This window comes from Solanum verrucosum, unplaced genomic scaffold (genome assembly GCF_900185275.1).
Source record: "Solanum verrucosum unplaced genomic scaffold, falcon-dt-bn FXZP01000108.1, whole genome shotgun sequence".
Classification (NCBI taxonomy): domain Eukaryota; kingdom Viridiplantae; phylum Streptophyta; class Magnoliopsida; order Solanales; family Solanaceae; genus Solanum; species Solanum verrucosum.
Genome location: NW_026020274.1, coordinates 2,580,177 through 2,597,116, shown reverse-complemented (window position 1 = coordinate 2,597,116; position 16,940 = coordinate 2,580,177). Strand labels below are relative to the sequence as shown.

The 16,940-nt window shown below is 36.0% G+C and overlaps 3 protein-coding genes across 3 annotated transcripts; 1 reads left to right on the top strand and 2 right to left on the bottom strand.

Annotated features, from left to right (window-relative positions):
• Positions 1 to 1,539: 1,539 nt before the first annotated feature.
• Positions 1,540 to 6,152, top strand: LOC125833947 (serine decarboxylase). Its single transcript, XM_049513116.1, has 5 exons — positions 1,540 to 1,912; positions 3,980 to 4,211; positions 4,329 to 4,522; positions 4,613 to 4,749; positions 5,422 to 6,152. The coding sequence occupies exons 1-5, from the start codon at positions 1,555 to 1,557 to the stop codon at positions 5,995 to 5,997; spliced, it is 1,497 nt and encodes a 498-aa protein (XP_049369073.1). The 5' UTR covers positions 1,540 to 1,554; the 3' UTR covers positions 5,998 to 6,152.
• A 193-nt stretch (positions 6,153 to 6,345) lies between these two features.
• LOC125833949 (abscisic acid 8'-hydroxylase 3-like) lies at positions 6,346 to 8,976 on the bottom strand. The gene is made up of 9 exons (XM_049513119.1): positions 8,610 to 8,976; positions 8,023 to 8,341; positions 7,789 to 7,941; positions 7,446 to 7,712; positions 7,273 to 7,359; positions 7,116 to 7,194; positions 6,941 to 7,047; positions 6,735 to 6,853; positions 6,346 to 6,632 (listed from the first exon to the last, which is right to left on the bottom strand). The coding sequence occupies exons 1-9, from the start codon at positions 8,816 to 8,818 to the stop codon at positions 6,542 to 6,544; spliced, it is 1,431 nt and encodes a 476-aa protein (XP_049369076.1). The 5' UTR covers positions 8,819 to 8,976; the 3' UTR covers positions 6,346 to 6,541.
• A 1,652-nt stretch (positions 8,977 to 10,628) lies between these two features.
• Positions 10,629 to 16,738, bottom strand: LOC125833972 (transcription factor VIP1-like). Its single transcript, XM_049513146.1, has 4 exons — positions 16,064 to 16,738; positions 14,784 to 14,916; positions 11,094 to 11,178; positions 10,629 to 11,011 (listed from the first exon to the last, which is right to left on the bottom strand). The coding sequence occupies exons 1-4, from the start codon at positions 16,624 to 16,626 to the stop codon at positions 10,770 to 10,772; spliced, it is 1,023 nt and encodes a 340-aa protein (XP_049369103.1). The 5' UTR covers positions 16,627 to 16,738; the 3' UTR covers positions 10,629 to 10,769.
• Between the last annotated feature and the right edge of the window lie 202 nt (positions 16,739 to 16,940).

The window sequence follows — 16,940 nt, the reverse complement described above, 5'->3', positions numbered from 1 at the left end:
GGAGATCAAATTAATATCTAAAATATGTATATCTTAGCAAAAACTTTTGTCCTATAACTATAAAAAAACAAATCTTATGTCCCTAAGTCATAACTATAAACTATAAAATATCGAGAATTTAAAGGGGTATAAATTACAATTTAAGCAAACAAAAGGACTAGAAAAGTAATTTAGCAATTGCATGGGGCCCATAGATTTTGTGTGTATTACACATTTGCCACTTGCCCACTTAAAAATCAATAAAATGGTTTGATGGGTTATAGGAGAAAGTGCCAACAGTCAAGTGGTCCCCACATAGTCAGATATTTCCACGTCACCATGATAACTTATAGTGTGCTTTACCCTACTGAATCTTGTGGAATCCAATTGCTTTACGTTCATTGGTTAACATACGTATCTTTTTCCCTCTTTTCCTTTTATTCTATTTTATTTAAATATTTGTACTATTATATGTTTTTTCCAAATATAATATTTCTATATTATCTACAAAACTCGGACCCACCTCGCATGGATATGAATCATGATTTTAAATCAAGGTTTGAATCAAAATTTGAAATTACATCAAGGTGTCTTATATAAAAATAATTTGCTATTTAGAGTTATGATTTTAATTTTTTTTAATGTAAAATACAATTTATAAGTTTATATTTTATATAAAAAAGATTTATTGTTTACAATTTTTATTATTTCACGACTTGTGAAATTTTCATATTTATGAAAAAAAATATTACGTACAACTTAAAGAAATTCTAAACTATATATTTAAATAAAACTTCAACTTCATATTATTTGATTTCAATATATCAATTTCATTTTTCGGTTTTGTTTTAGTATTTAATTAGACAATAAAAAGAAAATGTCTGTTCGGGACTCTCAAGGGGCAGTGATAATGTTTAAATGATTAATTTTCTTAAAATGGCATCTCCACCCATTTCTAAAAGTCACATTACCATACTGAAACTATATGATTTTTTTTTTGTTTGAATAATTTGATATCTTTATAATACTTCTCTTCATGTTTTCCAATTTCTAAAATATATTAGTATATACTAAAATATAATTACAAAAGATCATTCCTTAACATGTCTTGATGGATTTATCGATTATCGAGAACACAATCACAAACAAAAATTTACGCAGATAGAATATTAGTACATAACTGAGTATTGTCTAGCTCTTGTATCGATATGAGGAGTAAAAGTGAAGTAATAAAATCATAATGATTCCACGAGGGAGTTCCTTTAGGGACATCTTGTGATAAGATAAATTCTATAAGGGAGTGATTAGCAAATATGAAGAAATAAAAACTATAACGAAAAAAATATCAGTTATTATTACGTTACGCCTATATATACAAACTACATTTCTTCGTTAATTTTCCTCTCACAAAAATCAATAACTTTTCCGATCGTTGCTTAGCCGACACTGCCGGTTTTCCGTTTATAGAAATCTCCAGGTAAACCATACATTTATCCACTAATTCCTATTTTTTCGCATTTATATTCATACATTGTGCTAATTTTTTAATTAACGATTTGATTAAATTGTACTAAAATGGAAGCAGTGATTGTTGATTCAAACAGAGCTATGGTGGGAACAAGTGCGGTAATCGAATCGATGAGTTCAGCTGTTAATGGAAAGGAGGTGGCGGACGTTCGATTTGATCCAACGGCTGTGGTACCGGAGCTGGTGCCGGCAGTGGTGAAATCAGAAGGTGTAGATGCGGCGGTTAATGGCGGCGGCGAGGAGCAGAAGAGGGAGATTGTGTTAGGGCGGAATATACATACGTCGTCCTTTTCTGTTACGGAACCTGATGCGGATGATGATTCTACTGGTGATAAGGAAGCGTATATGGCTAGTGTTCTGGCTCGGTATAGGAAGACTCTCACTGATCGAACTAAGTATCATTTAGGTAATGTGTTCGTTTTGATTTTGAATTTTTACACTTGATTCTGTTTATTCGTTTTGATTTTGAATTATTACGCTTGATTCTGTTTATATTTGGTTACTCTATAGATAGAATCGTATATTTGTTTAGGTTGGCTTAGATTACCTTTTTGACAGAAGTTGTTACTGATGGCTAAGTTTGGCTCTTCAAATAAGTGTTATACATATCTATTGTGGGTTAAATCCTCCTTAAAACTAGAAAGACTAGGATATCAGCTCCAGTGTAAATTTTAGGCTGAATACATAAACAAACACCTAACTTGTTAAAACTCTCCATCTAGACACCTTAACTCAGCTCATGACCTGCTCAAACTGTATCAATTATACAGTGTTGACATGACAAAATGGGTATGTTTCACCTATCTTGAGATCACATGTCAAAATTGAGTTAACATTGATTTTAAAACTAATAAAATCCATTCCTCTTCTATATATAGTTCTCCAATTCATTTCTCCCCCTCAAAGTCTACCATTTTTAAAAATACTTGGACACCAAAAGCTCCAAGAACACTCAGAAACCAAAATCAATAACAACAAAAGAAATTAGTGATCATATTTGGTTCATGAATATCCACAAGGTAAAAATGACCTACCAAACGCCATGGCAAAGTATTATGGCTCTGGAAACTTTGTGGGCTATATTGGTGCAACCCAAAATGTACAAACAAATAGGTTGCTCTGCCATTTTCTGCTGGTAGCACAGGGTTAGAGAAGCTGTTGAAAGTGAACTAGAACATAGGAGAGTAGTCTCTATTACTTTATAACACTTGGTGAGATTTGGACATAAAAGGTCTCTATATGATGGAAGGAACTAGAATTGCAGACCAACTCATCTTGCTATCTCTAGAAATATACAAAGTTGTCCTAAAAGGTTAAGCTAATGCTAATCTAGAAGTTACTGATCTCATATGGTCGAAGTGACTTTAAGTCGGTGGTGATCCTTCTCCAGCTGGAAGTGGAAGTAAACAAGACAAAAAAGGAAGAGGGGAGGAAGCAGAAGGATTAGTTTTTTAGCTTTTGAGTGTAGCTGGGTTTGATTGGAAAGAGATGAGGACTAAATGTTTGTGGGTCTGGTCTCATTGTTGGTTTTGGGAAGAAGAACAAGAAAACTTTTTTTGTGTTGCTCAATATTTTTGGAAGCTACAAAATCCATGTGTCTTTATTGCATTGTTTTTTCCCAAGTCACCCACACATGAAATACACATATCTCATTTTTTGACAGTCTCAATGCCTCGTGTGTGATGAGTATAGTTCTTGAGTAGTCTAGTTTTCCGTTAGGAGGTACCTTCCCTAGTTTAGGTGTCCAAATGAAATAATAAGGCAAGATAGGGGCAGCTTATGCATTTGGCATAGATTTTACTACTATTTTCCTTTTTGGGCTTCCTGTTGGTTTCAGATTTTGATAATTTATTTATTCTTCGGGCTTAAAAGTAGCAGTTGTATGAAATATTGTGTGAAAGTAGCGAACTTGTTACTTCTACCAAAAAGTGTGTGTGTTTTGGTGTGTGTATCATATCTGATGATATTGATGTAACCTGAGAGGATGAAATCACTGGGTGGCTATTTAATATGAAGTGTTTCTCATAATCTTCACCTAAGTTTGATATAGTTTTCCCCCACCTCCTTTTGGTGGGGCAACATAACTTGGAATGGCTTTAGTCTTTCTTTTTTAACAGCTATATGGATTGTCTTATTTGCTGATGATTAAAGTTTTGATTTTTGTGTTGACTTTAGCGTTAAAAAGTTCTCTCTAAAATTATAATTATTCGGATCCTTGTATTAAAAAAGTCTGTCTATATTAGAACCTTAGATATTGATTGCCTTTGTACTATCTTAGTAATGTTATATTGATTGCCTTTGTACTATCTTAGTAATGTTAATACTAATATTTTGTGCGATGAATATGTTGAAATTAGCCAACTTTATGTCCAGTGGGTGGATGAAGTAGTCTAGTTTACCATATCCTCTACTTCTTTCATTGCATTCCAAGTATAAAGAAATACTGATTATTTATGATTGCTGATTGTCACAGGGTATCCATATAATTTGGATTTTGATTATGGTGCACTCACACAATTGCAGCATTTCTCCATCAATAACTTAGGAGATCCATTCATTGAGAGCAACTATGGTGTGCACTCAAGGCAGTTTGAAGTTGGTGTTTTGGACTGGTTTGCGCGCCTATGGGATATTGAAAAGGATGAATATTGGGGATACATCACAAACTGTGGAACCGAGGGAAATCTTCATGGAATCCTTGTTGGGTTAGTATATTTTTTAATTTATTCCTTCAGAATTTTAGGTTTGCTGATTAAGAAATGGTTACCCTCGATTTCCTCTTTTTTACTAATCCTACGGAAAACACGATCTTAATAATGCAGGAGAGAAGTATTTCCTGAAGGAATTTTGTATGCTTCAAAGGAGTCTCATTATTCTATTTTTAAAGCAGCACGAATGTATAGGATGGAATGTGAACAGGTTGGCACTCTACTAACTGGTGAAATAGATTGTGCAGACTTCAAAGTTAAGCTACTAGCCAACAAGGATAAGCCTGCAATCATTAATGTCAACATTGGTACTGTCTGACTCTTTCACTGTCTGAGATATTTCCCTAAATGCAACAACCAATTAGTTGCCTAAGGTGCCATCTTTTTTTGGTTGACAGGAACTACTGTGAAAGGAGCTGTTGATGATCTTGATCTTGTCATAAAAACCCTTGAAGACTGCGGATTTTCACATGATCGGTTTTATATCCACTGTGATGGGGCTCTCTTTGGGCTTATGATGCCATTTGTCAAGCGCGTAAGTAGATTTGTTTGTCCAAACTGTTTTTATTGTTTGACTTCTCCTTGCATTTCTTAAACTAGCCACTCTGAAGTGCATGTAAAAATACTTGGCTATTATTAGCAAAGCAGGAGTTTATTTGAGGTACTCTTATGAAATCAAAAATGTGAAAATAGTTTGCAGCCTTGTTAGGTATTTGATGCCACTACTAATGTTGCGGAAGGTTATAATGTAAAATTGTTTTCTGTTCTCTGTAACCATTGCTTTTGGAAGTAAGGGAGGAAAGATGAAGAAGAACGCAGAATTCATTTCTTTTGGTTGATTAGGAGTACTAAAAGATAAACAGATCTTCTTTTCATATGTGTTCCTTGTGTGGATATACTTTCTTCACAGTACAAGCAAATCAGAGATAGGAAGAAAGGAGATTTTGTATACAGATCTACTGTCCTGTTGGCAGTGTTTATGTTTCTTATTCTTTTTGATAAATAAATGAATGCTCTCATGCGGGTACTTCTTCACAGTAAAAAACTAAAAAGAGATTCTGTAAGCAGAGACCATCCATTGCCGCAGCTTTTCTGTAACATAGATTTGTCTATTACCTTTCATTTCTCCTACTTACTACTATTTTATGGAACAAGATGTTATTGTTGTCTCAGATTTTCCTATAAGTAATATCTTAAATTCTTACAGGCACCAAAGGTTACTTTCAAAAAGCCAATCGGTAGTGTGAGTGTCTCTGGTCACAAGTTTGTGGGATGTCCAATGCCATGCGGTGTTCAACTAACAAGGCTAAAGCACATTAATGCCCTTTCTAGTAATGTGGAGTACCTTGCGTCAAGGGATGCCACTATCATGGGAAGTCGGAACGGGCATGCTCCACTTTTCCTTTGGTACACTCTGAACAGAAAAGGGTACAAGGGATTCCAGAAAGAAGTCCAGAAGTGCCTAAGGAATGCTCATTATTTGAAAGACCGCCTTATAGGAGCTGGAATCAGTGCTATGCTCAATGAGCTGAGCAGCACAGTTGTTTTTGAACGACCTAAAGATGAGGAGTTTGTTCGCAAGTGGCAACTTGCTTGTGAAAGAAATATGGCACATGTTGTTGTGATGCCTAGTGTGACAGTTGATAAGCTGGATAACTTCTTGGATGAATTAGTTGAAGCACGATCAATCTGGTACAAGGATGGGGACGTGAAACCTCCTTGTCTCGCTTCAGATATTGGGAGTAAAAACTGTTGCTGCCCTCAGCACAGAATGATCTCTTAGATAGAGAAGAGAAAGCTATAGGTTTCCTGTTGTTTCTGTAGGAAACATTAGAGGCATCGTAGAAATGATGTTTGTATTAGAGAAGCTATAATTGGTTTATCTTTGTTTCTGTATGAAGCATTAGATTCATTGTAGAAGTGATGTTTGAATTGTGAGTTTGAATCTCGTAGAAGCATATCATTGTGTGGCCCTTATGCTTCTGCATTAGTGTGTTTTCCATAAGGAAGAATTTGCCAAAAATACGTGGGAACTTTGTGAATTTTTTTGTGTTCCTCTCCACTTTCTCGGTATGTTTTCTTGTGTATGTGTATGTATGACTAGGGGATAAACAAACATTTCAGCAAGTACTTGCTTTGAACGTAAAGATATATCACTTTGTTGGAGACTGCAAATATTTAATCATCATCAAAGAGTTCCATACTCAATATAACTCTGGATCTTTAGGAACAACTTCAACACCATGAATACTTTTCCTTATTTGTGCTATTACATTCTCCTACAAATCTGAAAATGCTTTAGTGTAGTACAATGTAAAAGACATTATCTAAAGTGTCTCAACCATGACGGGATACTTGTTCTTCAGCATCCTAACAAGTGTTGGCTGGACGGAGTCATCTGTGTCTAACGGTGTCCATCTACAAGGAAAACAAATTTTCAAGTCAGTAATGCAACTGCCCACAGGAAATTAGAATTATTTTATTTTTTCAAAAAGACTGTTTCTTGTTTATTTTCCTTACTTGTATCTGCAGACAAGATGATGAAGAAAGACAGAAATTTCCAGTTTGGCTAAGTTGATTCCAGGACACATGCGTGGTCCACTTCCAAATCCAAGGAAGCTGAAAGGTTTTAGAGGATCCTGTACAGAATCCAACAATTTTCTTTGTTATGAAAATCTCAGTGGTGTTGATTAGAAGGAGCCTGCTTATTATGTTGGAGAACTTACATCAAATCTAGAAGGATCAAACTTCTCAGGATTAGGAAAAATCTTGGGGTCGCGGTGGATAGACACTACATCCAAGTTAAGTGACCATCCCTTCTTGATTTTGCACCCTGAACATGGTTTTAAAGAGTCATTTTAGATCATACAAAGTCTAGATATCGAGAAATCTGTCAGTTACCCTCTATCTCAAAATCTTGTGCTGCTTTTCTTGAAAACCATGGAAGGATTGTGGCCATTCGAAGTGTTTCACTGATTACCTGAACATTGAAATATCAACAAAAAATTGGTTATTTTTGAATTTCAGAGCTGGATTTATGACTAGTATGCAAGCTCACTTTGGCGGTGTAAGGCATATTGTTGACTTCAGACCAGGTGAGATCTAATGAGCCTTGTTTTCGAGCTTGGATTTCTCTATGCTCCTCCTGTAAATAAAAGATTCTAAAGTTATAAACTAATGTCAGCAGTTAAAGGTTGCTCCTTTTCTCTGTTAGGTTCGAATAAGAATTACTCTTAGTCGTTCCAATACAGCAGGATTTTCTTGAAGAAATTTGAGGAGCCATGTTAAAGCAGCAGTTGTAGTATCGTGGCCTGCAACTAGAAGCGTCAATATGTTATCCTTAAGTTGTTTATCTGTGAGTTTGTCATCATCATCTCCTTCTGGTGCATCTTTGCCATGCTTCTTCACCAGGGATTGCAAGAAATCTTGTTTTATGGTTTCCCCACTCCTCCGTTGGTTAATTATTGAGTCTAACATAGCATACATTCGATCACGAGCCTGTAGTTTACAGATAGTCATCTCTTTTAAGCTGTCCATTCATCATATTTTGCATAGAATATCGACAATTTGTTACCTGAATGCCACGATAAAAGGCAGTTCCCGGGACTTTAAAGGGTAAAGAAGCAAAAGAGCCAGAAATAATCTTGAAATTGGTTCGAAATTTCTCTTGCTCCTCACCAGTTGGCTCTAAACTCATTATCATGTTGCCTATAACCTTCAGTGTAAACTGCAAAAAAACATAATCTGAAAGGCTTAAAAATGCCTCCTTTAGACCAAACACTAGGAAAAAATGATCAAAAGACTCAACTGTGGAAGTTTCTTCAAGAACCAAAATTTTTCTTCCAGACCACTGATCCAATGTTTCAATAGCTAAACTGTTGATAAACTGAAAATACTTCTTTAAACCATCAACAGAAAGTGGTTCAGCAATTAGTCTTCGGAGTCTCTTGTGCGCCTCTCCTGTCTGTTGGAGCAAGCTTGTAGGTCCAAGTACTTGCTGTCCTGTGTAGAAAAGGTTTAAGCTCACTATCCCATCTTTACCTGTCAACAAGATCTTGCTTGCCTCTCTTCCGGTCATGAATACGGTATACCTTCCCAATACATAACTCTTAAACACCTTCCCATACCTAATAAGCAAAACCATAACACAAATCATAAATTTGAGGTCAGAATTTAGATAACAGAGAATTTTCTTCGCGAAGTGATGTAAAGATAGCATGTTGAACACTTTTCTGAAGGGAATGACAATGTTAGATCAATCTCTAAAGCTTATATATAGCAAGCATTATCTTGCTGAACCACTTCATAACCTCTCTAAAACATAGCACATATTCAGGATTGCCACTGGAGAAAAATTTGAACAGTTTTCGACGTGCTATATTATGATGTACTCACAGTTGCTGTCTCTTGTTGATGAAGCTGTATATACCAGCAGGGCTTGAAAATTCGGATATGAAAGAGAGACTTTCTCCAATAATAGGCCATCCTAAGGTACCTGGAATTGCTTCCATTTCTTTTGGAGAAGCCTTATTTGTTCTTAATAGGACTAGTAAAACTACTAAAACCAACACTAACAACATTACCATAAACATGATTAGCTCCATTCTTGATTGTGTTAAATCTGCAAAATTTGATGAGTTTATATGTGATATTGTACTGATGATCTCAAGAATGTTCTGTGAACAGCTTAATATTAAAAATTATTCCTTGTTTGTTGTTGATTAGTTTGTACAAGATGAATGGGATAAGACAAATTGACCCCATTGGATATAAGACTCCTTCCGTCCAAATTTATGTGAAATTCTTTTATTTTCCTCGTTAGTCAGTCTCAAAAGAATAGCTCTTTTCTATATTTAATAAGTAACAATTTAACTTTAAACTTCTCATTTAAAACCACAGGCCTTTTGTGTATAATTTATTCAAACACTATAGGAGTGGGGTAGGGTGGAGTGTGTTGGAGGACGGAGAGGAGACAATAAGCGTGGAATGGTACTTATGAAATTTGTTTTCCCTATTTCCACAACTCCATTAGGAACTTATTTTTTTCATTTTAAGGAACTTATTTTTCTAAAAAACATATTTTCCAAAAATTTTAACCAACCAAACGCGGAAAAATTGGTTTCACCATTCTATCTAATTTTCTGCAATGCTACTTATGGACAAGATAATTTCACTTTCCTATTGGAATTAAGCCAAGTTTAGCTTAGTTGGTGTCAACATTCTTGTCTAATCACAGCTGCTTGCCATGTGGATGTGGGCAGTTGTTAATTAATCCTTAATTAACTTGGCTAATACGTAGATTTTGAAATTTTTCTGTAGGTCTAATGCCACTTATTGTTTTTTATTTTGGAACTAAACTATATGCCAAAGTTAACTTAGTTGGTGTAAACATTTCTTGTCATGACAATTGACAGGCTACTTAACATTTGGAAGTGATTAATTAATTAATCTTTGAATCATTGCAACAATGGATTTTTTGGCGTTGAAATCATGGCTATTAATGCCTATGAATATATGGCATCTTCTTCCTAATAATGTCAAAATAGTTTCATATCTATTTCACATTGTAGATTTGAATATTTTTTTCTCAGTTGTCTACATGGGTGTGGTGTTCATTTTGGGATTCAGCTAACCTGAATTCACGTGCTTCCATCAAGACCTTTTCATTTGTAAGATGCAAATTGAGACCTTTAATTAAGAATGAAGAGTCCATATCTCACCTCAACCGTTGATGATAGATTCAACTTTCAACTTCTTGTTTCATACTCAAGTTCTTCTCTTGTTTCTTGTTATGTGGTTTTAGATGTTAGTGGATGACTCTATTATGTAAATATCCTATAAAATTGACATCCTTCCAAAATCACAAACAACAAGAGATATAACAAACATGTTGACCGTCCAACTGCCACAAATACAAGGGAGCGGACCCATAGAGGTAATCCCTAGAGTTTTTTTTTTTTTTTTTTTTTTCATTTCGAATAGTGGCTCCATCTAGCTAGTGTGCTCCTTAGCTGAATGCACAATTTAGCAACTACAGACTAAGACGCTTCAGAAGAGAAGCTACATTCATCCCGAGTTTTACTGTGAATTGTGACAATACTTCAGACGAGTTAGATCACGCATCTCTACTCTAAATCTAATCATGTTCAATAGCAATCATTTAAGAATCCAATCTATCAACTACTATGAGGCTTTGTCAGGTAATGAATCCACCATAAATAAATCCAATTGTGGAAATAAATGCAAATTTTATTTCCATAATCTAAGATATAGTATTCAAGAACAATAGAAGAATCTTTTCAAATTTCATCAGCAAAGTATTATTTTCAAACTCTATAGTAAAATACATAAAAGATGTTGAACAATATCTAACTGATGTTTATAAAACAAGTACGAGTATATCCCATGTAACTAGTATTTTGATAATGGTACAAAGTGATCTGATCAGTATACACTCCACAGCCTGTAACACTATTCATTACATATCATTATCAATATATACAAGGCGCTATGCTAATTACTCATTAGTAACATGTTGCCTTTTCTTTGACATTTTCAACCCCTGTTATTGAAGTTCATGAAGCTAGGTTGGGTCTGCCCACCGATATTCTGGGTACTTGTCGTAGACTGAGGCATGTGCGGCTGCTGTTGTTGAGTATGGTGATTACCACATTGGACAAATGACTGCGGTTGGGGAGGGAAATGTGGACGCGCCCCCCTGCTTCCATTTGCAGCTGACATTTGACCAGCTGTTATCTTTAGATGCTGCAGTTCTTCTCGTAAAGCTTCATTCAGAGCTGGAAATTATTCACACACATATGTCAATACAACAAATAGCAGTGAAAATTATACTACTTATTAAGTTATTATAAGACATACCGTCTCTAAGATGGGCTTGTTGTTCCAAAGCTTGCAGCCGTAGTTTGAGTTCTTTGTTCTCAGTAGTCAATCCACTATTGTCTCTCTGCATCATCATACAGAAATGGCATGTAAATGATTAAGGATATGTTAATTGTTATTATGGTTCTTGAAAGCAGTGTTAGCAATCTGCAGTGGTAATATTCCATCCAGCACCACATAAATACAATACAGTCGATATATGTCTACAGAAATGTCCACAAGTTGAAACTGTGATTTTGCAAGCACAGCATATATGACTCGTGAATAAATGGATCGTCCTAATGTATGTTACCCACCAAAATTAATGAGAATAAGGGCAAAAAGTTCAACTGTCGACCAAAGTAATTCTTTTTAAAAAGGAAAACAAAAAGGGCAAGGAGCATCATGGAAAAACAAGAATGGCAGACCTCCACACAAGTGCATATGCATGATTTTGTGGCAGACAGATCCATACTCAACGATGACAAAAGGAGCGAAGAAGTAGCATAAAGGTGACTTTTCAACCAAAAGTTGAAGTTAAAAAATAATAATTTTACAATCAGAGCAACGAAAATAACGTAGATTCTACAAAAAAAATTATTGCTAGCTAGCAAGATACCATACTCGGATATTTAAATGATGCTAGAAAACAAGATAAGAATAAGAACCTGTTAATTGATGATGACTATTCCTCCATAAAAAGAAAGTTCATTATTTAGCATCAAAGAGAAGCGCAACAGCTTGAAAAAGCCTAATTGCCTGACCAGCTAGAGGGTGGAAAAGAAAAGCTTTGACTGAAAATTTTCCTGTATCCTAAGAAAAGTTATGCTTTCCATAATTAGCACCAAAGAGAATGCAACAGCTTAGAAAAGCCTACTTTCCTGTATTTTCCTCCCCTCCATCTTGCTAATGCTTGCACAACCCCTTCCCCTGATTCTATGCATTCAAACCTTCACGGGATAACACTCTCACTTTTTCCAATATTCACCTCCCAACCACTAGCTCCCTCCTCCAGTGCCAGCAACAGCACCCTCCATATGTAACTAGCAATGGCACCATCTCTCTCTTCTCCAGTTCCCCATTACCATTTTTAGGCCTAAGCATTCCACATTACTTGCAAAAGAGGGCAGGAACATGGCACATAGTACTCACTCAATCAAACAGAATCCTAAATAAATAAAAAAATAATGTGAAGAAAATGAAATTATTGCTGTCAATGTAGTCATAACAGTTTAGTGGTAGATGGGTACAAGTTACCCCAATAACAGCCCTAATTCTAACTTTTTTGATGACAAAAGGGTTAATTTTCGGCAAGCAGGAAATAACGAAACCTCGGTTACTGAAAGTCAAAGGTCGCTTCACTGTTTTATAATAACCATCCGGCTGCATTGAATATTTTGATCATCCGCCAACATTTCTTTCAAAGTCACTTTGTTATTGAGCGCACATTTCTTTCCTCAGTTTGAAGTTCTTCACCAAATTGGTCAGCCAAATTTTGCCCCTTTTACTTCTTAGGTCGCCAACAGTAGGATTCTTGATTCTTCATCATGGTCTTCTCATTAGTAAGATGAACGATCAATTGCTTGACCAGTATATTGGTACTTAAATGTATTTTCCTTCATCTAACCACATGTTGAAAACCATTTAAAGATCAACACAAACACACTCCTACCCAATCATTGGGATTCCTCCCCCTTCCCTAGCTACCCTCTTTGCTAATATTTGCAACCCTGATCCTCCTCCTGAAGGCAAACCTACTTCACCTTCATAATGCTAATCCCCTCTCCTCCTCATGCACCACTAACTCCCTCACCCATTGCCAGCGCCGGCGTTCCTCAAGTCCTAAAAAACCCATCTCTAGCTTTGTGATGCCCCCCTCCTTCTTGGCTGCAGCACCCCCTAGACTGCTCTTCATCAATTCTCCAATTTCTGAACCTCAATGATAATCCTTCACAAAAGCTACTTTCTCATCCCCATAAAGCCATAATTTGAGTAAAAGACAAGATCATAAACATAGCACTTATTCAATTTTTTAATCTACTTTTCCCGATAGGCACTTAGCTGAAAGACAACCCTAAAAAAGGGGAAGAACAAAGATTTATTTCTGTTGATCCTATGATTGTAATTTAGTGCTAGTCGAGTAGTGGGGTGTTTTTATCCAAAAGAGCACTCAACTTTCAAGCTTCTTCAATGACAAAGTTCAGTTTTACTTTAAGAGGGAAGTAACCTGTTTCGATTTCCGAAAGCTAAACATTTTATGATTCAAACATAACCATCCAGGTAACATTGGATCAACTACACATAAAGTCAACTAAGATCTCAGCTCAAGTTACCAACACTGTTGCCAACTTGTTTAATCACATGCTGCGATCAGTTTACAAACTATGCTTGGATCTTATTTCAAAAGCTCCCAAAAAATAACCTAAAGATATGATCTTATACATATCCAATGATGTGACTTGTAGGCAAAAACATTTCTATCCCTCTGTTCCTTTTGATCAACTGAAGAAATGATCCTAATCTATAGAACATACTGAGAATAGCAAATAGAGCCTCTAATTTTTGTCATCAATTTCGGCATTCATAAACTCTGATCTTCAATTACAAAATGGACGAGAGCTTGTTTCTCTTCCTCAGCCCTCACAATTAGGTAAAAAGTACAAGAAATCTAAGTTGCTCGGACTCGGGTGCGGGTGTCTGATACAGGTACGGATCTAGAGGTTGGATCTTTCATGATCTAATTTTTAAGATTCGGGATATGGATCCATGTATGGATATGGGTGCGGGGATTTGCCTATATATAATTAAAATATCTAAAAATAGTGTTATAAAACCTAAATTATGAGATATTATGTGGAGAACTTGAGGAGAATCTTGGAAAGAGATTAAAGGACAATGAGTGACATATAAATTTCTATATAAAAGGTATTCCATTTTCTTCAATTTCACCTTAGCTTGTGTACTATTGATTATAGAAATCATTAAAACTATCAGACTTTCTCCATCAATTTTGGTCAAAGTACCCAAAATCAGTTGACCATATCGGACACGGATCCCACATCCACACCCACACGGCCACACCCATGTCGTGTTGACACGGGTGCGGCACCAAAAGTGAAGAGTCCGAGTAACTTAGCAAGAAATACAGACAGAATCTTTATAAAGACATCTATTAGAAAATCATCCTACCAAAATTCTTCATGCAACAAGTTCGCCAGAATAAGAAAACCATGTAGTTCATTCTTTGAGCCCAACTAAAATCTCATAAGAATATAAAATCATAACATCCTAATTCATTATCGGGCAATGAATGAATTAAGATAATTCAAGTTAAGTCAAAAAATCATACAAAGCAGAGAGCCATTTTGATTTGAAGATGTTACGACTCTGACTCACACACATGCAATCACATATCTGAACACAAAAGGCTATTGAATCTCTAGGGTTAATTCATATAACAAAATCTCATAACCAAATATATATATATATATATATATATATATATATATATATTGGATATACTCATTGCTTATTGTATGAAAACATGAGAAGCTATTGAATTTTCAAGGTAACTTTATACAACAGAATTTGATAACCATGAAGAGTGATGCATATAGTCATTTTGCCTATTAAGAAAACAAAGAAGAGTACTGTAATAGCTTTTAAGAATACAGTCTCCCTATTTTGTACCTGCAGAACCGTGATTTGTGCAGTCAGAGTAGTAGCTTCACTCTGCAGAGTCTGCACCTTTCTCTCCAGTTCACTAGTATAACGAATTTTCCGCTCCTTCGAACGTGCAGCAGATTGTCTGTTTGCAAGAATCCTGTAATAATGCAGAAACAAAGATGAATTTCTACAAAAGCATACACAAAGTTTAATGCTAGAACTGCTATCTATAAGGGGACTTAGTATTTTAAGGAAAAATTGAAAACATGGAAGCCATGCTATGTAACAGTGACACGTCACACGCTATAACCTTTTGTGCAAAAAATTCAGATTACTAAAATTGACATTGAGAAGTCGTCAGTAACCTATAGTTTTGAAATCTTCTCATCTCTTACCATTCAGGTAATACCACTTCATTAAAGAATACATCATAGTAGCACTGCATTCTCTTTCATCTTAAATGAGCATACAAGGTACAATAATATTTCTTCATTAACTCAGTAATCCGGTTTCTCTGCTAGGAGCCTCTGCACTGCTTTTTAAGTAGTTTAGTCCCCCCTCCCTCCCTCTCAATCCCTACTTCGTTTTTCCCAATATAAAAACATTACTTATAAAGACTAATCCCCTGTTTTAAATATCCTGACCATTTACATATAATGAAGTGGAAACTTATTTCACTTCCCCAAGAGACCTGTTGCAAATGATCACCAACATCTTTTTCTCAAATCATATCCTTTTCTTCTCTTTCATCCATTTGAGTGTGAGAATATGTAACTCATATAATTTCACCAAATTCACACTTGACAACTCCATTATACCAAGTCAAACATGCTCTTTACAGGTAAAAACATAGACAATTTTGGCATTCCCAGGGACAAGCAAATCACTTCAAAACCAAGAAATATAGCAACCATCTATTTTGCTTCATGTGCCCAAGAGGCCAAGAATTTCCAAAATGCCCAATAATTCGAAGAGAGATTTCCTCTAAAGCATTAGACCTAAGTATAACTCCAAAGTAAAAAACTCTTAACCAAAGAAAGAAACCCTCAAGCCCAAAAAATTTCATACTACAATTGAGGCAACTGCATATAAAATTGAAACAAAAACAAACAGAACTTTATGAAAGTTCAAACCTTAATCACTAGAGCTAAGTATAATTCCAAAGTCAAACTCTTAGCCAAGCAAATAACCTCAAGCCCAATTTTTTTTGAAGAGACATTTCCTCAGCTAATTATAATTCCAAAGAACTTAAATTTTTCACACTATAACAGAAAAAAGGAAAAAACTTTGATAGAAGTTCAAACCTTTTGGCTCTCTTGGGATCAATCAAAGCCAACTCAGCAAGCCGATCAGGCGCCATAGCTTTCTTAACAGAGCTCTCAGCCTCAAACGACGCAGCAGAAAAAGAACCATCCATCGAATTGCTATGCCTATGACGAGAACTCGAACCGGAACCCAAACCCATCATCTTCTTCTCCTCCGACGCAGCGGGCGTTGTAGCTCCAGCTTCACCAAACTCCAGACCATCAAAAAAGTCGGCGTCAACGGAAAGACTCCTGAAGTGATTCAACGGTCTAGGTTTATGATCAGTACCCAGTCCGTTTGAAGACGAGTCAGCTGAATTCGCCGGCTGCATGTGGGTATCAGTAGAAGGGGACAACGCCGGCGCCGAAATGTCAAGGTTGAAGTCAGCAACGACGTCGTCTAAGAGGATGTCATCGTCGAAGTCAGGGAACCTGAAGAAAGTCTCCGACTGTGCCCGGCGGTGACGTGCTATACGGGTCGGAGTATCCGGCATCTGGTCAAGGTCAATCCGACCCGATAGAAATGGGATGGGTATAGGCTTTCCGGTGAACTTCGGGTCCATAGTTTGTCCAAATCAATTCTTCAGTTCGATTTTGGAAAGAAGAAGAGAGAGAGTAGAAATGGGGTTGGCGGTGTGGAAGAAGAAGAAGAAGGAGGGAGAGAGGCAGTTGGCTAAAAGTGCAAACTCACATGGGAGGGTTTATTATAGTTGTTAGGAACGGTTAACCAACTGTGGCCGGAGCGGTAAAAACTCATTTATTTGGTGTGAAATTTTGAACTTGAGTTTGTCAAGATCAGGTGTCGAGTTACTCGTTTATTTTTAATTGAGAGATTTTGAATTTAAGTTTTTTAAATTAGGCATAGAGAGGTAAATAC